Here is a 22966-nt window from a genome sequence, read left to right as displayed (position 1 = left end):
TCACTACTTTGTAAAAAAACAAAACACAACACCAAACCCTATCCTCAGTCTGGGAACTTTAAGGTCAAACCCAAATAAAAATGGTCTTAAAATATATACATATATATATGGCTTTTCGTTTTTCTCCTATCCATTTCATTGGAAGCAAAAATAAATTTTAGGGTGATATTTGGTTTTTAGAAACAATTCTGTCCTTCTCTTCAGCTGTCGGCCGGAGCGGATGGGATGGAGGCGCTGACTGCGGCTGCTCACGACGCGGCTCAGAATCCCCCCGAGTTCTCCTTCATCCTCGCAAGTAACCGGGAGTAGACGGGTGCTGCCAAGGAGAGGACCGAGTTGGGTGGGACAGACACACAGCATCCCCCTCTCCCCTCCCCTCCCAGTTATGCTACGTCTTGTTTGGAGCAAGACAACAAAATAAACCTCTCTTTAAGGGACAGGGATGTATGATGGAAATAAGAAACGTGCTAGAGAAGATGTTTTACCTAGTCGAGGATTTCTCTGAGAAACCTGCATGGAAAGAAAACACAAGGTTTGCATAAATACAACAAATCTCTGACAGCTCTAAGAACAGTTTGCACGTCAATATAGTTATCCTGCTCTCCAAGAACTGTGGATGAATGACTCCTCAGTCCCACATATGTTACTGGAGGTTGACACATATAGTATCGTGCCAAGGCTGCGTTCACAGTGTGCTGCAAACTGTAAGCTTCATGTTGCAAAATGTATTATTCTTGAGGGTCTCTTCCAACCAGATGATTCTATGATTCTATGATTTCTTATGTAATTAAATCACATAAACAGAGAAGATCTGTCATTCCATGAAACACATACACTCACTTTCTTTGGAAGTCAAAATGTGACATTATCTTCCAATCATTATTATCAAACTGTAATTTCAGTAGTTCTACAGTGAGAAATGTTTTGGTCTTTTACCTTGGATAACGCAGATGCCTGTTTGAAGATTTCTAACGCGGGATCTGCGGGCTCATCACCTCTTTCTTGCGGCCTTGAAGCTACGGGTGGGACATAGATGGCATTGAAATACTCTTCAAAGCACAGAGGCTGCTTCCTCCCAGTGTTTTGGAGGATGTGTTGAAAATCCCAACAGACTAATCCTCCTCAATAAACTGAAGCAATTGCCACGTGTCACCTCTCCCTCCCCAAGCAGCTCTGCTGCGGCTCTAGATCTAATTTCTAACCGTGGACTTACCCTGAGGCTGTAAGACAGAGTTCACGGCGTAAACCACACCATTCGTGGCCATGATATCGCTTTCAGCAACAGGCTCCTTGTTGATATGTACTACGTTGTTTTTCTGTTTGGGAAAAGAAAAAATTTTTTAAAAAAAGTAGAAAATTAGAAACTTTCGCCACCAGCGATTTCCAATTTTATTAAAAAAGCCCTCACTTTGCTTTCATTCAGTGGATGGCTGTAGGTGTTTTCATTCCTCTTGCCAATTAAGGAGAATATAAAAACAAATTGTAGCCTGAGCAGTTTGTCCCGGAGTGGTGGGCAGACTGTGGAGCACAGGCTTTCCCAGTGCCATGGCTGGGAATGCTGTCCCATCGCAGCAGAGCACATCCACCAGCTCCCAGGCGGCAGCGGGCACTGCTGGTCATGCCAAGAGGGACAACTGTGGAGATGGCATCAGGAGGAGGCAGATCAGGACTGGACATGGGAAGAGTCTAGCACAGAAGTTGGCCAACTCAATGCCCTTGGAAACACCAGCCTTTCTGTTTTCTTCCTTATGCATAGAGTGGGTCTTGAGTTATTTATTTTCTGAAATATTTTTTTCCTCAATAGGGGATCCTACATTCTCTTAATGTATTGCAAAATTTCTGAAATGAAGTTATACATCTAAACAAATCCTGCTGTGTTAAGGGAGCCCATGCAGAGATCATTTTCCTTACACTAAAAAAGATGTGTTAGCTGAACAAGCTATTCGTCTAATTTATTTATGCTTTTTCCCCCATGACTCAGGCCTGAATTCATAACAGCTCCTGGAAATCATTTACAATTGGTCTTCTGGAGAGAAAGCTGAAGAAAACCACATTTCAAGACTGGCAGCTTGGATTGAACACATGGCAACAGTCCCTCTGCTACAGCCCACAAAACGCTTTGGTGGGTCTGTGCACACATTTAGAAGTGGTTCCCACACCATCCAAACGAGCACAGACATACTTTGGTCCTCGACACGGACAGCTAAACGCAGACCACAGCCCTGCTGACCGCAAAACGCCATCCAAGGTGACTCACCATGCTGACTTCCAGTTTATCTCCTTGCATGGACTTCAGCCTCACAAGGGCATTGACTGCGCCGCTCACCAGGATCTCATCAGCCACGTGGAACTTGAGGATGTTGGCAAGCTCCTTGGCATTACCTGGGGGAAGAAAACATTTACATTTGCAGAACAGCATCACTGTTTGCTTCCTGTATTTCATGTGCTGGAATGAAATTACATGGAAAATACCATTATTTCCTGAAAGTGCAAGGAAACAATGTAAAACTGAAAAGACCAGGCAGAAGGAGCTTGGTTGAAGCTGGTTAGGACATTGAGGCCATTCCTGCCCGGGGAGGTCAGGATCTCAGCGAGTCCAGAAGGACACTCCTCCAACTTCCCACCTTGGTATGTACCAATCCTGCCCTATACATGAAATCCTCATCTCTTGGGTTTTCAGTCCCTCGTTCTCTCCCTGTGCACAGTATGAACCTGCTTCTGTTGCTGCTTTCACTTCCTAAGGAAGTCTAAGGGGAAAAAAAAAGAGACTTATGTGAAATGGGAAGCAGACAGAGCACTCAGGTATTTGCAAACATCAATACTTTAGCCAGCGCCAGTGTCACTTGGCAATAAACTTCCTGGTTGGAACTGCAGGATTCCTGGGTAGGAAGGGGAAAAGTGCAGGAGAAATGTCACTAATGGCTCGCAGATTGCTGGCCTGATCCCCACCCCACTGAGTCTCTACCCATCTAGCCTTTCAAATGTTGATATGTATTACGTCGTTTTTCTGTTCGGGAAAGAAAAAATTTTAAAAAGTAGAAAATTAGAAACTTTTGCCATCAGCGATTTCCAATTTTATTAAAAAAGCCCTCACTTGGCATTCATTTACTGGATGGCTGTAGGCGTTTTCAAACAGAAATGAAAGGCTGAATGGCTTTCAAACAGATCTTAGGAAGATAAGATGCTTTCCCTTCACCAACTATTTTCCAGAAGAGGCAGTGATGTGCACAGCACGAGCCAGTGGCCCTCCTCCATCTTCTCCTTGAGAGGATGCAGCTTCGCTGACAAAACCCACAGACAGGCGATAGGGAACAGCAAGAGCAAAAGCTGGCCTCCATCTACAAAACCAGAGCAGCTCCTTCAGCAAGGGGGACTTTGTGTTTCACTGTCTGTATCTGAATACACGGGTGAGCTTTTTTCCATTACTGTTTTTCTAGGGTGGCCACAATTCACACTGCACGTCCTCACCAGCATGATTCACCACTTCATCAGGAGCATAAGCTAAATATTTGTGTGAAAAAAGAAGAACATCTGAAGTGCCCGCATCTGGGATACTTCATTCCTGCAGCCGTTTACAATAGCTGCAAAACAATTCTGAAATATTTATATGTTAAGCACTAGACTGGGTGTACAGTCTGATACTACCAGTTCCTCATCCCTGCACTTAAAAGGATAACCAGCTACCACGGGCAGATGCTTCCCAAATTATGACGTCAATGTTTGGTTGGGCTTTGATGATGAGAAGACATTACACTCAAATACCTGACGTTGTTTCCAACCACAGCCAGTTTTCAACATGAACAAAGTGTAAGATCATGCTGCTCATCCGGAAGAGCGTTATTAAACATTCCCATGCTTTTTTTCCACACCCAGCCTGCATGCCTGTGCTTTTCAGGATATTGGGCTTTGCCTGTGCTAAAGCAGAGTATTTGTTGTCTTCTCAGGACCAGATTGGACTTCCTGCTTCAGATGGAGCAACAGCTCCATCCTTTTACTACTGAAATTTCATACAGTGTAACTCAAGGCTGAATGCGGACCAGGTTTTCTATTTGCAAAACTTAACTTTAGACACCCTGATCCCACGTGGTTGACAGCCACATTCTCACTTCTTTCATCCCTGAGAAAGGCAGAGACTTCATCAGTTCCTCTAGAAACACCTTTGAGTTATCTTGCTTACACCAGCCAGCACAGTCAAATCACAGTCATAATAAGTTTAGCACACACTCACAAACATGTCTTCCAAGCACAAGGAAAGAATAATCCCATGCCCACGTTTTGTCTGGGAGTTCAGTGCCACTCTATGCATCCTCAGCCTTCTGCTGGACAGAGTTTTTCCAAATCAGCTGTGTAGGAAGCTCATGCTTCCAACAGACAGGATCAAAGAATGAGATACGGCAGAGAAACTTGGCTGTTTCTCCCATATCATGCCAATAACACACAGCAGCTCTTCATCTAAATGCTCTAAAAATGCTCACCCATTAGTTTGTTCAGTTCCCCTTGGGGCATGGCTCGGAAAGCTTCGTTTGTTGGAGCAAACACCGTGAAGGTACCTGGCCTGTTCAGGTTCTCCGTTAGACCTGCAGACTGGATCGCAGCCACCAACGTACTGCAAGACACACATACATAAAACACTTCCCTGTAAACTACTTCTGTTGGTCTTTGAGCAATTGTGTGTTGTGCTCAAAAGAGAGCTGTGAAGTTACAACTGCAAAATCCTGCCGGGGTCCAGCAAATCAATTGGCCAAAAAGTTGATTAGGTAGGGAATGAGCTTGTTAGGTCCAACCAGAACATCTGAGAAATGGCACCGCAACCTGAGAATGCTGAATCCTTGGGGACCAAATGGTCATGGAGAGACACAGAGGCCACAGTGGCTCTGATGGGTGGAGATGGCTTCAGAGCCAGCTTCTTACTGTATTAAGGGGGACCACACACTCTGGGCTTACGATTCATTGAAGGGTTATTTGAAGTCTCACTCCCTATAATTTATGGATGAGACCATGGTTTTGGATGCTCTTTCTACATAAAAAAAAAAAAACAACAGTCATGACTACGACCCATAATAAATAGAAATTGCTTTGGCAGCTCTTCTGCTCTTAACTAGCACTTAGGAAGAGCAGAAAGGTCACCTGAAGCGATTGTCTGCCTTGAGAACATCCATCACTGAGCCAGATGGTGGAGTCAACATTTTGTCCATGCTAAACAGGGTCCCAAACCTTCCTCTCTTGTCATGGGCAGCAATGCAGGCATTCTCAATGCAAAGGTTCTGCAAAAAAAAATTGCAGAGAAGAGACATTATTGACATATGCTTCGACAGAGAATTTTTTTATACTTTCTGCAATGCTCAGTTACATTTTTTACACACTAGCCATAACTTTATAGACATTGAGCATCATTCAGCCACATACAGCACTGCATGCTGCTGGAACTCACATTGCGGTACACAAAAACTCTCAGCTCCTTGTCACCCAGGGTCTGAAGTTTCTGCCCATGGTAAAGATATTTAGAGGAGAGCTGGTCTCTAACAATGTGGTTCAGAAGCAAGTTCTTCATGTTGCTGTCAACAACGGGGAGTCCATCTGCAGCAAAAAGTATGGAAAGAACCAGTGACTCACTTAAAATGACCATTGACACACTAAAAATGTCCAGAGTATGACCCACACCAGTTTTTAATTGTAAAGCTACCTGCCACTGCCTATAGCCAAGGCATTTGAGAGAGGGTTTGCATGCTTGTGCCCTGAAACTTAGCTGAAGACTTTGAAAGAGATCTGTGGCCCACACTGATAGAAGAAAGGGATTTACTCCCCAGGTTACCTTTGAACACATCATTCACTGGGGCAAGGAGGGTGACTTGCTCATTCCCAGTTAGATGAGAACTGAGACCAGCCTGTCTGAAAAGGTCCGTAGACTTGGAAACTTCAGATTCTTGTGCCAACTCAAACAGGGTCTTAGCTGAAAAGAAAAGCAATGCATAGTAACCTTGCGTTAAAGGCAATCTACCCATCGCTAGAAAGTATCTACACCCTCTAAATCCAGTATTTCCTTGGCAAAAAGAAAAATAGACAAAAGAGAGGCAACGGAAGGAGAGAGGCACCAGTACCTGAGTCTGGAATCAGCAGCTCATTAACAAAATGTACGACGCCGTTGGTCGCCAGAACATCTTTGTTGGCAATGATGGGCTTCCCATTGAGGGTCAGCTCTTCCCCACTGCAGCCCACATCCAAGGTGGTTCCTTCCAGAGTCTCCATCGTGAGGCCAGCGATGATGGCTTCAGCACACATGGCTGACTTCAGGATATGATGGTTCAGCAGGTCTGTGAGAGAAGCAAGTGTCTTAGTGAGCTGCAAAACTCAGCTATGAAATCATGGCAGCTTTTAGGGATCCTGTTCAACGGCAAGAGCCTCCTGGCCTGTACTGTATGAGGCTTCACTGCAAAAGATGTGCAGTCATTTTAAGTTGTGCTGATTTTAATTCAGCAGCCTGTGAAATGAAGTGCTTAGAAAATAATTTTCAAGCACCTTTGTCAACTTCAAAAGTTTTAGTGTGGTTATTTGACTCATTTTTAAGGGGAAGTTACATCAATTGGATACTGGGATTTTTTAGCATCTTGCTGGATTGATAGAAATCACCATCACATACAGGAGTGCCCAAGGAAAACTCGGAAAAGGGATTATTTCAGCTCCCTCCTCCATGTCTGGATACCACTCTCTCTGCCATGTCTACCCATCTACCACATCTACATCCAAAGAAATCTGGGCTGTCCAGTTTAAGAAGCTGGAGTCTGTCAAACGTGTTTACTGCAGCTGCTGCCAGAGCGTATCAAGGAGCTGTTCAGATGTCTTTGAGAAGGAATTTAGAACAACTGCAAAAGACTCTTCAGCCTCTCAGTGGGCTCAGTAAACAAGCACTTACCCCTCAGGGCTTCCGGGTCCCCCAGGATCCTGTTCAGTGTTTCTTGTGGGATCTTCTCAAAGGCTTCATTGGTTGGAGCCAAGAGCGTGTACTGGCCTTCGCTTTCCAGCAAGCTGTTGAGGTCAGAAGCAGCCACAGCAGCCTTCAGAGAACGAGGAGAGAGGGTAAAACGCATTCAGCCAGAACACAAAGGTCAGCAACTTTGTCCAGGCACACACTAAGGGCCAGATTTATTAAGGCTTTTACAATTTCAGAGGACTTACAAAAAATCCTGAATAGCTTCTTTCAGCACTTTGGTCCCTTTATAAATCTGACCCGGCCGCATGGTTCTCTTGTGCTCCAGAAATTTGAGTACAAGAGCCCTTTTTTGGCAAGACACAGAGCTGTTTCCAATACCTTGATATGCTTGGAAAGGGTCATGGTAGTTCCAGTGAGTAATTCTGATCAGAACCCCCAGCTGGCTAACTGCAAAACCTCTGTACTTTTTAACTTATTCCTTAACTTGACAAATACCAAGGCAAATAAATCGGTACTCATCAAATCTGAACAGTTAATATCTCCTCAGGCTATGACTGCCATAACAGAGCGAGCAGACAGACTCAGTCTTCATCTCTTTACTGACAGCAATAAGGTGACAATTATTCTCACAAAACCCTACTGGTGCTGATACCAAACACATCTCTTCCTAGAGCAAAACAAGCTCTATCAGTACAAGGATTTGATCAGCAGCTTCAGAGTCATGGCACCTCGGCACTGGCAAGCTCTTCACGACAATTCACTGGGAGTTGGCATGACTGAACATCTCCAGGGATCCCTGGAGCACAGGCGGGGGCGGACTCACCCGAAGAGTTTCCAGGCTTTCCTCGGTCTCAATGATCTGCTGAATGCTGTTGGTAGTGGTGGCGATGACTTTGTCGATGACGTGAACCACTCCGTTGGTGGCATGGTGGTCAGCTTTCAACAGCCTGGCACAGTTCACGGTCACGATCTGCAGGAGGAAAGAGCCACGGGGCGTTACGTGCACTAAAACAAGCAGGTAAAGCAGCCTCTGCTGGTTTTCTATTTCGGACACAGCAAGCGCTATAATATTGAATCAGCAGGAGCAGAAATGTGGTTTCCTAAAAAGAAAACACACAAAGACTGAGAATGCTCTATCAAGAATGTTTGAAACATTGCATGTTTAAAGAGGTTTGAAAAATAATCAGTGGTTTTGTCTACCCTGAATCATCAAGGCTAAGAAAATATGCAAGAACCAATACTTCGGCAAGCGTACAGCAATGTGGGCAACTTCCCTGCAACAGCATTGATGAAACTATCTGCTTTATATAAATATTCTTTTCAAGCTCCTTCTGAATCCTAAATCAATAGTTGTCAACCTAAGCCTAACATCACCCTGGAGGTCTGAGGACAGTGCAAGAGGTGCAAGGCAGCAGAAAAGCGAGCCCACTGTGGGTAGGTTTAACACAAATGTCTTACCCCATTGGGATAGTGGTGAATCTGGATAGGCAGGTCCTGGTACATCGAGTTAAGTGTTGTCCCGTGTTTCAGATCGTCTGTGAGGACCCGTTTGTTCACCATGTGGTAGCGAAGGGCATTGAGCAGCTCAATGTTAACGTTACTGACTAAGGAATCCAGAGTTTCCTGAAAATCAGAAAAAGTCATTTTCCAGTGCTGAGTGCAATTAAGCTGGTTGTTAGAGAGAGCCAGGAGGTCTGGCTGCATCCAAGCTGCTTCCAAGGTGTGTGTGTGTGTGCGCCTTTGTATTCAACCTTCAGCCATCTGGTTTACCGAGGCTCCAGTTGGGACTGACTACTTGTATAAATTATTAAGAACAACCAGAGTGGTAAAGTAAGGGTCAACAAGAAAAAATGAGAGGGACAGAAAGTCTCTTGCTGCAGGTCTTAACGGGATCTCTAATGGTAAGAGGCAGCAAAAACTGAATGAGATGATTTCTACATCTGCCTGCTGGAGAACATCCACATCTTTCTAGTGTTGGGTTCTTTCAGAATCAAAGCTCTGGAGCTGATGGACCAGTACAGTGATTCCCATCTCAGAAAATCATAGTCCTTCCTATCTCAGGGCTGCGTCTGTTCTGCCAGATGGGGATGGATCCAGACCCCTGCAGAGCTGGATCTCCAGTACAGAAAGCCAGAGGAAGAGGAGGAAGAAGAGGAATTATATCTTACAGCAGACAAGGATGCCCAGGCCTCGTTACTTGGGGCAAAAATTGTAAAACTTCCAGGTCCTTCGATTTCTGGCCGTAGGTTGGAGCGGTCAGAGTAGAGCTGCGTGGTGGCAGACCCAACGACTCCCAGGGTTTCGTAGATGTTTGAAAGCGGCAGCGCTGAAAGAAGAGAAGGTTATGTTCCCAACACATCGTTCATCCTTCCCTCCACTGCCATGAATCAAAGGAGAGCTGCTGGTGAGAACGCCTGGGGAAGTGAAGCACGTCAGGAAACTCATACCTCTTCATTAATTAGATAATAAATAATCCTAGCCTGACAGCTCCAGCCTCAATTACAGCAGCGTAATCCAGGATCTACTGCATCTCCGCAGGTTTAAATGGAGTTACTCTGGATTTATACGGATGTGAATTGAGGCAAGCAAAGATGTTCCTGGCTTTCACCTGATCCTTGTTTGTACTCAGGCCTTTGGTGCTGGGAGCTGGCAGTTCACCCCCAGTCTCGGTCTCCGCTGACCCGTCTGCACCAGCCCACGTGGTTAACTGGGTGGCAGCAAACTTTTATGGAAGGAAAAGTTCAGAAAGCAAAAGCAGAATATGTCTTTCTTCACTAAATCCAGTTATTTCCCTCCCAACCCCCATCCATGGCTGAACCGTTTTTTCTCCTCAAATGCAATTTTGCTAACCTTATGATGCTTGCCAAAATAAAAACGAGCGGAGATTGGCAGAGCTGTCTGCTGCTCTATCGTTCCTTTGTATTGCATTTCCAATCCAGCCATATTACTTGTTGGAATAAGTAGTTCCCAATGGCCCTCCCATGCTTGATTAAGTTTAATTACATCCAAGGTTTTAAGTTGTCTGGAACGCTTTGCATGCTTTGGAGCTGATCTGGCACTCAGCTGGTGCTCTGCTGAGTCCGTTTTTGACTTGTTCACATGGCAATATTGTGCACAAATTGCAAAAATCACATCCACTTTGAAGAATTTTCTAACATTTCCCTTTACTAGGCAGCTGTATAATTTTAAGAAGTCTAAAAAATGTCAAACATATTTTTACCAGCTGGGCAGCCTTTTTCTCCAGGAACTTTTTCATATCCAGGACAGCACTCGTAACTGATTACTCTGGAATAAGAAATGGATACGGCAGATTAACTGACGGCATCTCACTGCTTTTTCTCTACTTGCTATAGTTCTGTGCCCATCCATATTTGGTGATAGTCCTAAGCAGACTCTTCATTAGAAATACAGACTTGAACAAAAGACAAACCACAATTTTTATCTCCTCAGGGCTGCACATTGCCGATTTCTCCACCAAACAAAAGCAGACACAATTTCTTTTCAAAAACCACACTTTCCAGGAGACTTTGTAAAAACAGGGGATGGAAACTGAAGCCACGGTCCCAACAGATAACCTACACAAGACACTGCAAGTACTGCTTCGTTTGGGCATGTTTTCCGCAGGATTTGGGGATCTCCCCGGCTGACCGGGGCTGTCACATCTAATCACTGTTCGGGCAACATGCTGCAACTCCAGCACAGCTGTTCTACCAAACCAGCCAAGCGCTTCCCCTTCATTTCATCCCATTCTTGTCCACCACCAGAAATCATTTGCTTACTTATGGCAAAATCTACAAGACAGATCTGGGGGAAAAAGAGCATGCCTGGTCTTGGATTCACTGGCAGAAAGGCTTGGGATAATCGCTGCAAGGACAAACTTCACCGGCGGTGGCATGTGCATCCATGGGCACCCCAGCACACCCATCTTTGCTAACACTGGGTACGTTGTGTGAGCACTCCCAGTGCAGCATTTCATTTGTTCAGCCTGGAGAAGAGAAGGCTTCGGGGAGACCTTCTAGCAGCCTTCCAGTACCTAAAGGGGCTACAAGAAAACTGGAGAGGGGCTTTTGACAAGGGCATGTAGTGATAGGACAAGGGGCAATGGCTTTAAACTGAAAGAGGGGGGATCTAGATTAAATCTAAGGAAGAAATTCTTCCCTCTGAGAGTGCTGAGGCACTGGAACAGGTTGCCCAGAGAAGCTGTGGCTGCCCCATTCCTGGAAGTTTTCAAGGCCAGGTTGGATGAGGCTTTGAGCAACCTGATCTAGTGGAAGGTGTCCCTGCCCATGGCAGGGGGGTTGGAACTCGATGATCTTTAAGGTCCCTTCCAACCCAAACCATTCTATGATTCCCTTCCAGCTGGCAGCAAACTGCTGCTCTGATCAAGCACTATCCCTCAATAAAACCAAAGGGGCCAGAGAGCCCACGCTGGAGACTCTGGGACATTCTGCAGATTTGCAGACCCTAGAAAAGCAAAAGCTGCCTGAATGCTGCATCCATCATCTGCAGCTCAATGGGAAATAAAAGTCATCCGACTTTCAAAGCTGGCCATTTAATGGAACATGTTTTGATATTAACAGGAAAAAAAAAAAAGAAAAAGAGGAAAAAGAAAATCAGTCCAGAAGTTGCCTGTTTATTTTTCAGAGAGGGTTCTTTCACATACTGCTCTTAGGCTGGGTGTGAAAGGAGCAAGGCCATCTGATTGATGGGCTGAAGACAGCGAGGGAATAGGTGTTCCTCCCAAAGACAAGTGTTTCCTCTGTGCTTCCAGTTGGATTCAAGACAAGTAGGATGCCGTACCGCCGAGCCTCCGCACGCTCCCTCCCAGAGAAAGGAAAATCCTCAAGCTTCAGAAATTTGTCATCATTTTAACACTGTTAACAAACAGTGGAAATGCCTGGGGTTTAAGAGGGAATTCTTCAGGGTAATTAAGAGCCAGTAAGTGAAACAAATACCTGCTTTTCTGTGACAGAAGCAAATAAATTCTGTGTCACGGTTTCCTAAGAGAATTACAAAGCAAACCCAGACTGATTGTCTAGACATTATATATTCCATGTGGGAAAGAGTTTGCCTAAAGCAATCCCTTCCTTTGACTACCGGAGATCTTAACACCCTGCTGCTCCGCTTTCCCCAGCCCCCCCGTCTCGTGTCCATTAGAAACACACACTTTCTCCCCCCGCCGCTTCCCTCCCTACCTCCGATTTTTCATTTTTTCACCCTAGAAACTAAATCCAGTCTAGACGGTTCCCTTGGTTCAGACCTGTAATCAAAGACGAAGAGCTGGTTAAAGAGAAATCATTCCAAAGTTCAGCATAAATAATTCCTGAGTGCTGACGTCGGCTTGAAAAGGCTCATTTAGAGATCGATCGGAGATTAACGAGCTGTGGCGAAGGGGCAGGACGCTGATGCCCGCAGGCTGCGGCGTGCAGGGCTCAGGGCTGCCCCAGTAGCCAGGACAGGGAGGACACCAGGAAGGGATGGAGGGATCATGCCATCTGCTTTTCAGGGGGTGCATGGGCATCTCCAGCACCACCCCACGAGGGAAGCTGACACCAAGAAGCACCGAGACCAGTAATGGGGCCAGCTCCACCCGTGTAAGCGGTCCTTCAAGCCCCCTGTCTCACTCACCCACTGAAGGTCACCTACCAGCATCATCTGGTAGGCATTTTGCATGCCAGCACTTTGAGTTGAGTACCAGAAAACTTCTGCAAAGGGCCAGGTGAGCCCAGAGGTGTTCAGTGTTTGCACCTACACGGCATCAGAGATGAGGGCTGTAAAAAACAGCTTCAGCCATTTTGCCCTCCCATGGCTGGTGGACTTGGCAGAAGCACAAGACCACCCAGCCCACCCAAAGGCATGTGGGCACCATTCAAGGGGTGGCTCAGGGCTGGGCACAGGGCATCCTCCCAGCTGGTCCTGCAGTCACCTCCAGCCCTTGGAGCAGCAGAGCTGTGGCTGAAGGCTGCTCTGCCTCCCTTACGGGACTCTGCACCTCGATGCTACAGCACTCTACACATCCACATGGGAGGAAGGCTGCTCCTTTGACACGTCCTCCTCCAGTTGGGTGGGAGCCACAGTCTGCTGCCCAGGGAGGAGTATTTCTTTTACACAGCCAGGGGCAAATAGCTCATGGGAGAAAACACTGAGCATCTCCCAGCCACCGCATCATGCGGTGGGTTCCGCACAAAAGCCTTTGGAGTTGCCAAGTCCATCCCCATTTTTGGTGTCTGCTCAGAGGCTACAGACCACTACACCAGGACACGGAATTTATTTGCTTCTGTCACAGAAAAGTAGGTATTTGTTTCACTTACCGGCTCTTAATTACCCTGAAACCAGCGATGTGGGTTGAACGAGTGATGCCCTTGTACAAAAAGCATTTGTCACCCACTCTGCAACACCTCTGACCACCATTTCCTGACCTCCTCAGTAAGTAATTTCGAGCAGATTCTATAGTTTTTCAGCCTCTGGTTTTGAAACACTATATTTCTTAAATGTCTATCTGTGTCTGACTGCAGAAGCCAGCACCCTGGCTTTTATTAGCCCTTGTTTCACCGCTGTTGCATTCTTAGGATCTGAAATTAAATTTTAAGTGCATTTTTCAAGGTAATAAAAATAAGCTTAGGCATGTATTAGTGAATAAAGATCCATTTGTAATAATTTCCTGTAATAAAATCCATATGTTTTGTTTTTGTAAAATAAGTGCCAGAGAGGTTTTTTTTTCCTGAACTGAGGAAAGTATATCAGACAAGAAAAGGGAAATTAATTTAGAAGGAAAAAAGAGGAATGTATTAAGAGGCAACTTACTGCCACTAGTTATTCCTCAAAAAGCAATCAAAACTCAAATTTATGTAAGTTGTCTTTTCATTCTCAAGAAAAAAAAGTGTGTGGGAATGCTTTCAATTGCAACCCCAATTCTGGAAGAACGAGTCCAGTGCATAAGGGAGGTAGAAAAATGTAAAAAACACAGGCACAACGAAGAGAATATACTCTAAATAAACTATTTCTTTGGCTTTGGAATAACTAACAGTGGAAAATTACCTAATTACCAAAACAATCTTATTTCAGTGCTCATTAAAATCAAAGCAGCGTCAGACTTCTTGCCAACTGTCTTATCTCACTTCATCAGCAAGTAATGCAATGATAGCAAACGTACATAAATCCTCTACCCAATTTCTCCCCAACTGGGTGAGCTAATACTTCAGCAAAGAGAAGAAAAACAAAGGAAGAAAGCAGCTAAAGAGGGAAGAGTCCTATTCTGATGCATGAGTTGAAATTTCCATCATGTACATCCAGCTCCAGAAGAGCATTCCACCTCCATGGACCAAAAGCTGCTGCTCGAGCACCACCAAGCCTCTACCTTACAGCCATGATCCACTGGTTTCTGCCAAGAGCTCCAGAGCAACCTCGCACGGCACCCGCTGCACCCCGGGAGACTGGGAGCACTCCCACCTGCCAGCTGGGAGCAGCGACCGAAAGGTGATGTGCCTGGAGACAAGGCTAAAGACCAGAAGCATCCACGTTTTTTGAGCTGGCTTTCCTTGCTGCTCCGGTCGCTCTGCATCTCCTGATGCCAGATGCGATCATCCAAGAAGGAGTGAAGTTAATGCAACTTTTCTGCCTTCCTCGCTCAGGGTTGAACTTCTCTGCTCCAAGCCGGCTCTGCAGGAGCTCAGCTTTGCTTCTCTGCACTACCTGGTCTCTCTCTGACCTCCCTCCCTACTACCTGATGAAACAGTGCTCAGAGCAGGAAAAGAAAAGAAACCAAAGCAGTCAAAACTATCTTTCTACAGCCAGGTATTTGCACCTGCAACATGCATCCAACTTGTGGCATCACTGACCCTTTACACAAATTTACCTTGAGGTGTTCAAGGCCAGGTTCGATGAGGCTTTGAGCAACCTGGTCTAGTGGAAGGTGTCCCTGCCCACGGCAGGGGGGTTGGAACGAGATGACTTGTAAGGTCCCTTCCAACCTTAACTGTTCTATGATTCTATGATTCTAAATAAGGAGTGTAACAGCCAGGTCAAACGTGAAGTAGGTGAGATAAGTCAAGGGTCTCCTATCCCAGGACTGCTCTTCTCACAGGTGGGAAAAGCCTTTTAAGAGGCAGAGAGAAATGACCATGCTTATCCAGCTCCACCATCCCCCCAGGGCTGAAGGAGTGGACCCCCTGCCAACGGTAGAAACAAGCACACAGCTTCAAGAGAGGACCTCTGACCACGGATCCCAAGCAAAGGCTGGATCCACCTATTTATGCTGATGAACATGCCAAATCCTGACTCTTTCTGGGGTTTAAATGCATCTGGTATTCTCAAAACCTCTCAAGGACCAGCTCCATCCCACGCAAAAGGCCAGTTTCAAGGGCTCGTGCTGAGCACCATTAACTGTGCCTACGCACTCTTTTGGGCGCTGATGCGCTGAGCACAGCACAGCATCCCACCCCTGACACTGGTTTAAGAATTTGACTGCCTCAGCGTAACGGATCATGTCCTTTACGGCCCAAATGACTCCTGATTGCTTCCATACGACAGGAACACCGCGTCCAGTGGGAGCCATCACCAGCAAACATTTGTAATCAGAGCTGTCCCAGGGTCCTCCAGAAAAATCTGAGTCAAGGCATGTGTCTTTTGTTCTGCACAAGCCCTACTAAAGGGCAAAGTCGGGCCCAGGTTCAAAAACGACTAGGAAGAGAGAAGAAGACAATAACACCGATTGTCAAGATGATACAAAGTGAAGAATAGTGAGCAAATTCCATGCATAATGGGAATATTATCTCATAGGTTAACAGGCAGGTTAATGCTGCGTATGCTTTCCTCTCAGCAATGCGTCACTGGATCAGACACTTGGGTAAAAGCAGATAAAAGGAGGTTAGAAGAGATCAACCCATCTCCTCAAATGAAATCATGAAACACTGCCAGATGCCAGTTGTACCACTTCCTTCTGGAGATAAGCGGACAAGTTTGCCTCCGCCAAATACAGCTGCACACTTGGGTTAGTTTCTCATTTGCTTCAGAGCTGAAGAAATCCATAGCTGGGTCACTTTGCCTTTCAGTGACTATAACACAAAACTATCCCACAGCCACAGCTGAGTCGTGTTTTCTTTGGAGACCTACTAAGCTACTCTGCTATCAGAAGAGGCAATGATGATACCCTCTTGCCATGCCATAGTCTTGTCCAATTTACGTCAAAAAAGCCACTATTCGGCCAAGATGAGAGCCTGAACTCTAATCATCCAATTTAAGTCTTCCCAGATTTGGTGGTTTAGTAGAATTAAGGGTGGAGTGAGGGGTTGTTTGTTTTTACAATGTTATTTCTCCTTTTCTTTCTTTTTTTTTTTCTGTAGAGACAATTGGACATAAGGGAAACCACTATGCATTCTCACTATATGGTACATCCTGCAATACATCCTCCTGAAGTACAGAATTCTCCTCTAAAAGAGGAATTCATGGGTAGCATGATGAAAGGCCAAAAGCCATGCAGAGCCATGGCTCCTGTTTTGCCTCCCTCCTCACACCACCAACACCAGACACGTGAAATGAATCCCGATGGCCAGTCATCACAGCTCAACCAGTGAAGGCAACCAGAATAAAAGCAATATAGCTTCCCACAGCTAAAGATCTCAAAATCTGCTGTTTACTACAGAGTTTATCTAATCTGCAGCAAAGAACAGCACGTTTCTGTAGATCTAATCACAACTGATGTATCAGAAACACACGAGATTATTTTCTGCTGTTTGTTCTTGGCCTTGCAGATCCAGGACCAGACCTGGCCCCCAGCTCCGCTCCCCTCGGCCAGCTCCTTCGCACTGATGCTGGGTAACGTGGTGCGTGCTAAAGCGGGGGCCAGCAAACGTGTCTGAAAGCCCAGTCTGGCCTACACCAAGGAAAAAGATTCCCTGCTCCTGATCTACAGCCTGGCAGACAGTCAAGCACGCATATCCTTAATTATCTGCTGACTATATCTTTCGAAAGAATGTCCCGAGGCTGCTCGCACAGATACTTTATGCAACAGCTACTTGAATATTATTGTTTGCAATTTTAAACGTGGAATTGGTCTACAAGTCTAATTAACTTTCCTGGTGGAGTCATCAGAAAGTGTTGGCTAAAACTGACACCTCTTTGCCCTTATTTCTGTTTTCCGTTCCAAAGTAAACATGTGTAGATGAATTTTATGTTCTCTCCAATTATCCATCAGCTCTGGGTTGCCTTCTATTCCTTTTTTTTTTATTTTTTTCCCAGCTGGGCAGCATTGAACCTAGCACGGAGAGAGCCACAGCTAAGTACTACAAAACATCTGGTACATGCTTCATTACAGCATTGAGAGCTATGTAAGTACATATAGAAATGCAATTAGAATAAACCATCAGGGTTTGTGTTTACACAGTACTTTCCATCCTTAAGACCTAAGTGTTTTAGGATCATGTTTGCCATTTGAGAAAAAACAAGGCACAAGTATTTCTCTGGGAGTAAAAGGCAACTCTTAACACATATATACGTTAAGGCCACGCTGTGGGCTGTGACATCCCATGTCTCTCACACCATCTGCATCTCCCACCCAGCACCCACCTCTGCAACGGAGTCTTTGGGGAGACCCTGGCCGGCGCTCGGGTACTTACGTTGACTTCCCGCAGATCTTCCTCTGGTACCACTGCTTGCAGTTGGTGAAGTATTTCCTGTTCGTGCCGATCAGCTTCTGCACCGCGCACACGTTGGGGCTACAGGCAACGACAAAGCAGATGAGGGGTCTGGTGAACCTCCCTCCTCTCGGTGCTGACCCCCAACGTGGAGCCAGACCCCACCTGACAGCGCCCCAAAAGCCCTGCTGTGGTTGCAAGGGAGGAAACTTTGAGAGCTGCAAGTCAGCTGGAGAGATCTGAATATACAATGCCTATCATAAAGTGGAGGAAGCAGTGAAAGAGATCTCTCTTCACTCGGCCAAGGTATCTTTTTCTTCATGGAGTGCAAAGTCTTGGCTTTTTTCCATGTTCCACCTCTCATCAAAATATAAATTAATTAATTTAAAAATAATACTTTGGTCAGTCATTTCTATAGCGAAGAGCTACTTACAATTTGAGATCTCACCTAAAACCTAATAAAGTTATGCAGTAATTCAAATCCTTCTCCAAAAGCATTATTTTAGTGTTTAGGACACAAAGAAGGACAGATATTTATCAGCCTATGGACCAATTTGCACCAAACCCAACGGGTACTTTTGCTATATGACAGTCTCTGCCTATTCCAGACACGGATGCTGAGCTGCTGATAGGGAAAACAAGCGAGTGGCACTGTCCGCTCCGGTTTCAACATACCAGTTACAACAGCAGGACTGACAATGGCTGTATCAGCCCATCAGGTACTGAGAGCTTCTCCTCAACCAGAGAAGCAGATGGTTGGTGTCACATGTGTGACGAACCCCTCCAAGAGCCCACTGCAGCCTTTCAGCTTTCTAAGAAGTGGCATGACTGCGAGCAAAGACATGGTCAAACAAGAGCTGGGAGTTTACTTGCTGCTGGTTTGGCCAGCACAGCATTTCCCCGCTCAGCCGGGCTCACCATGTCCATGGCTTGTGGCCAGCAGCCCTGGCCACAGATGTGGGCAGTGCACGTTCAGCACATGAGATGTGATTTACGGATCTGGGTTGCGGAGGCCACCAACTGCCTCTGGGCTTGAGCCAGGTGTCCAGCAAACGCCCAAGCAAGCTGAGGATGCTCAGCCCAACTGAGGATGGATTCACCATACCAACACCATGTCCCAGTTGCGGCAGCAGCACCAAAAGTATGCGCGGTATTGGCTGCCAGGCAGATGGGGGGAAAACAAATAATTAAGCAAAATACACAAATTGTCACAGAGTTTTCATTTGCGCAAACGAAACTCCGGATGGGGCCTGGAGATGCTGTTGTAAAGGTCTTGTTGATCTGTTTAGGAAAACAGACAGCAGCCTGTTTCACGCTGGGTTTGACCGAGACGCTGCCCGCTCGCCTACCAAAATGAACAAAAGCAGGGTTTGCAGCCCAACCACCACGTCTTCCCGCGGCCGTGCTCGCTTTTCACCCGTGTCCCAAATCGGGCTCTCCAAAACGGGCCAGGCTGCCCATCATTAGCATGAATTAACGTGAGGGTCGCCTATATGTTGGCTAAACCCAGCGCCAGTCGCAGCGAGAGCCTGGCTTGCCTTCAATGAGCCTTTGTTGATGCGGCTGCTGCAGGGCCCTGCGAAGGCAGGAGCCGACCCTGCGTGGCCCCAGCACCTTCATCCTGCCCCGAGGGGAACGGGAGGGCCCGTGGGACCTGGGGGGTTTAGGCTCTCGTTTCCATCCATACTGCCACTTCCAGTAACGGTAGTTTGTTTCTGCACAAAAGCGTTTAATTCCCTTTCTATATATAAGGTGAGGGACAAGGAGAAAGAATCTACCGAGAAAAAAAGAAATTAGTTAGAAATCACAAAGCCAAACTTTCAGCGGGTGCAAACTGGCCCAGGCTCGGTAATTTCCACACCAAATCAGCGCTTAGAGAGACGTCTGTGCTCTCTGACTCAGCCCACCTCGGCCACCCCGGCCCCGCCGTGCTGAAATATGGTTCCAATTACATCGAAATTCCAAACCTTGCCTCGATTTCAGCGTCTGGCTGACGGCAGTGGACAATCCCTCTAATATTCATCTTGACAAGCCTGGCTACTGAAGGACTTGTTTGATCACTTCCCCCGTATCCCCGGGAGCAGGCTGCCAAGAAAACCCTTGTGCCTTCAGGACAGCACCGAATCCGGCGCTACCCTGCTCCTTCCTCCCTGCCCAGGACCGCAGCTCGCTGATTTATCAGGAAAAACTTCTTTCCCAGTTTTTTCCTCAGTGCAGAAAAATCCCCCTCCAGGGCCGCGTTATCAAGGATTCCCACAGGCAGGCTGTAGTAGCGGCTCCCTGCGGAGCATATTCTGGTCCTTTGCCCAGTCTGGCTTGAAATGAATTTGTCAACACTCTCCCCTCTCCTCGTTGGAGTTCATCACCTCTGCCATGCCGTTCCCAGCCAGCCGCACTGACTCGAGGATAAAACTGCCTATTGTTCCCCTTCAGCTGAAGCCTTCCACTTGGCAGGCGGCAGCTGGGAGCTGCTGGGGCAGGGGCTGCCCTTGGGGAAGAGGCAGAGGAGAGCAGGACCTACTCTATGGTGCCAGCTACCTGCAGTGACTGTGTCCATGACGACCCCCAGCATCACGTAGTGCCCGCAAAGCCAGGTGGGTTTGGGGAATGCTCTCCTAGGTTTTCCTCTTCAGATGTTAATGCCTCTGATATGCTCCTTAGCTCCTCTCCTTGACTTGAGCTTATTCACTTTTTTTTAAAAAAAAGTTAATTAAGATGTACAAGTTTTGCTGCAGAGCCAAGCTCTGCCACCCAACTCGCTCTCGGCTCAATAGAAGCATTGACGGTGGGGGGGGGGGTGCTCACAGCAGAAAGGGGGGCAAGCCCTGGTTGCACATCCCTGCTGTGCTCCCTCCTACGAGCGAAACCCCACGCCTCACATCCAAGAGCTTTCGGGCTGGTTTCGTGCTGCTGTATCTCTTTGGCACGTCATTAATCACTGTCTAAAATTCAGTTGACGTTGAAAAATTAGCTTGGTATAAACTGCGCTCTCCATCAGAAAGGGACCAGTGAGTAAAGTGCTGTGGTCAGCTACACGGGGTTTACCTCAGCGTACTTCACTTCATCTGGAAAGCCTGGCATGCTCATTCCTTGCATCTTCCAAAGATCTCAGGCACCAGTGCGGACCACAATCACATCTTACCCTGTGCCTCTATTGATTGCAGCGGGACTAACAGGCTTCTCTCTGCAGAGAGGAGGAGCACACTGTTTTGCACCAGGACTGCACTAACTTACTGAATCTGAGCAAACTTCTGCCTCAGGGCTGTCAGAACCGGATATTTACTTAGTTTCAGATCATGTAGAGATGAAGAACAAGACTCAACCATATTTGTATGTAAATCACTGTGATTCTTTCATTATTGAGATTTTACAAATAGACATCAGCTCAGAATTTGTCTGTACGTAATTAGGCATATAAACAGCATACCTCATTTCATAAATACTGACCTGGATCCCTGCCAGATAATGGATCAAACTGCAGTATTTAAGTCTTTTTTTTTTTTTTAAAGCATTTCATGACTCTGCCTTCAGCAATCCATTTAAATGGAAGCTACAGTCCAATCAATGTCACCACCCAGAGAGATGGAAGCCAGCTGAAAGGTCTGCCATCCTTTCACCCTTCCCCATTCCCAATAAATTTTAAAAATAATGGGAACAACTACTAACACCGGGTTAGTTTTCTACCTATTAATGAAGACTCAAACGACTCACTCCATACCATACTGTCCATCTAGCAAGAGAGGTCTACATGTGGGTTTTTTTGGATATCCCTTATCTCGGAAGGTTTATGAGTAAAGAGGTGATTTCTGTTGTCAAGAAAACATTCAAGGCTTACTAGGAATTCCAGCCAAAGAGTAATTTGGTGCTTACTTCACAGAAACACTCCTCTGCCATTGAACCAATTTTCTTTCTTTTTCTATAAATTCATGAAAATGAGAATTCCTTCCACAGAATGTTCAACCGCTCAAAATCTGCGCATATTCCCGCCTCCCCCCCCCTTTTTTTTTTTCTCTTAATGGGGATAGACTGATACAGAACCAGTAAGGGGTCTAAAATGCCATCTGCAATATTGAGCATCCTGAAAGGAAGGAAGGAAGTCATCCGAAGAAGAAAGGAAAAAGTTATCCCAAGATGAAAGAAAAAGCTGTTATTCGAGGAAGAAAGAAAAAGTCGTTATCCCAAGAAAAAGCCCCAGCCAGAGCTTCCCCCGAGGGCAGGGCCGAGCTGCCGGGTGCCCCGCACCGGCGCCGGGCTCGGCGGCTCCTCCGCAGCCGCACAAAGCCGCGCACGCCCGGAGCGCAGGGACGGGCGAGAGGGCGACCGAGCCGCCCCGCGCTGCGGAGCCACCGCTTCCCACCGGGATTTCTGCACATGTAGGGAGGGAAACAGTCCCCACCCGCCGCGCTTACCCGTGCTGCCGGCCGCGGAGCCGGCTGTGCTGCAGGACCTGCTGGTACGGGGACTTGGCGGCGGCGGCGAGGCCCAGCGCCAGCGCCAGCAGCAGCGGCAGCGGCGGGCGCGCCATGGCCGGGAGGCGGCGGGACGGGCCGGGACGGGCCAGCGGCGGCCGCGCGCCCCGTTAAATGCGGCGGCAGCGAGGCGGGGGCGGGGAGCGGCGGCGCGGCCCCGCGGGGGGAGCGGAGCCGCCGCCCGGCCCGGCCCGGCCCGGCCCGGCCGGAGGGGAGGGGAAGGGAGGAGAGGGGAGGGGAGAGGGGGCCGGCCCCCGGGAAGGGCATCCAGCCAGCCGTCCGTCCGTCCGTCCGTCCGTCCGTCCACCGGGTCCGTCCGCCGGTCCATCCGTGCCCCGCAGCCCCGCCGCTGCGGGAGCAGAAAGCGGCCGGGGCGCCCTCCATGCTCCCGTCCAGCTCAGCCTTTCTGCCAGAATCGTTTCTTCTTCTTCTAGACTTTCGTTCTCCCATGGCCACCCCCACTCGGGACTCGGAGCGGGATGGGTGGACCGATGCGCTCCCGGGGGGTCCCATCCATCTCGGACCCTCTGTGCCCCCCTTTCCCCAGGGAGCTTTACTGGCTGTGCCCGGCCAGACCAGCCCTGCCCCGCGCTGAGGGTGCCACTGCACCCCGCTTTGCCAGGGACCCTCTCAGTGCCTGCTCGTATCACCCAGCACTTCCCTAGGGCCTTCCCGCGCTGTCAGGGGTCACCGTGTTGAGAGGTTTCTGGTTTCTTTTAAACCAACACAGGAGCACTAAGGCTGCCATCAGCATGTCCCTTGGCCGGGTTCCTTGTGTTGCATACAGCTCTGGGGTGAAGCCCAGCGGTGGGTTTTGCCACGAGCCACACGCCATCTCGTTGCTCTGAAGGGTCAGACACAAAGGTGTGTGGGGGCTGTGGCCAGTGGGACAGGCCCCCAGGAGCCAGCCCGGCCCTGGAGCCAGCCCTGCCACCACA

General features: G+C 47.6%; 1 protein-coding gene across 1 annotated transcript; it reads right to left on the bottom strand.

The window, feature by feature from the left end:
- Positions 1–255: 255 nt before the first annotated feature.
- On the bottom strand, positions 256–22084 carry TGFBI (transforming growth factor beta induced). Its single transcript, XM_086621412.1, has 17 exons — positions 21969–22084; positions 17542–17640; positions 10149–10213; positions 9097–9254; positions 8387–8551; positions 7752–7898; positions 6911–7052; positions 6099–6311; positions 5813–5950; positions 5432–5577; positions 5128–5264; positions 4476–4606; positions 2258–2382; positions 1214–1316; positions 937–1016; positions 486–510; positions 256–316 (listed from the first exon to the last, which is right to left on the bottom strand). Exons 1-17 carry the CDS (start codon positions 22082–22084, stop codon positions 261–263), a joined length of 2046 nt encoding a protein of 681 aa, XP_086477538.1. The 3' UTR covers positions 256–260.
- Positions 22085–22966: the final 882 nt, after the last annotated feature.

This window comes from Tauraco erythrolophus, chromosome 16, assembly GCF_009769465.1.
Source record: "Tauraco erythrolophus isolate bTauEry1 chromosome 16, bTauEry1.pri, whole genome shotgun sequence".
Taxonomy (NCBI): Eukaryota; Metazoa; Chordata; class Aves; order Musophagiformes; family Musophagidae; genus Tauraco; species Tauraco erythrolophus.
This window is presented reverse-complemented; position numbering and strand designations above follow the sequence as displayed.

Excerpts from the sequence above, each read along its gene's own strand:
- TGFBI (XM_086621412.1), bottom strand. The coding sequence starts at position 22,084 with ATGGCGCGCCCGCCGCTGCCGCTGCTGCTGGCGCTGGCGCTGGGCCTC. Across the intron at positions 5,578-5,812 it reads AGTGAATGATGTGTTCAAAG|ATGGACTCCCCGTTGTTGAC; the intron begins GTAACCTGGGGA and ends TTTTTGCTGCAG. Across the intron at positions 1,017-1,213 it reads CTCTGTCTTACAGCCTCAGG|CTTCAAGGCCGCAAGAAAGA; the intron begins GTAAGTCCACGG and ends TCCCACCCGTAG.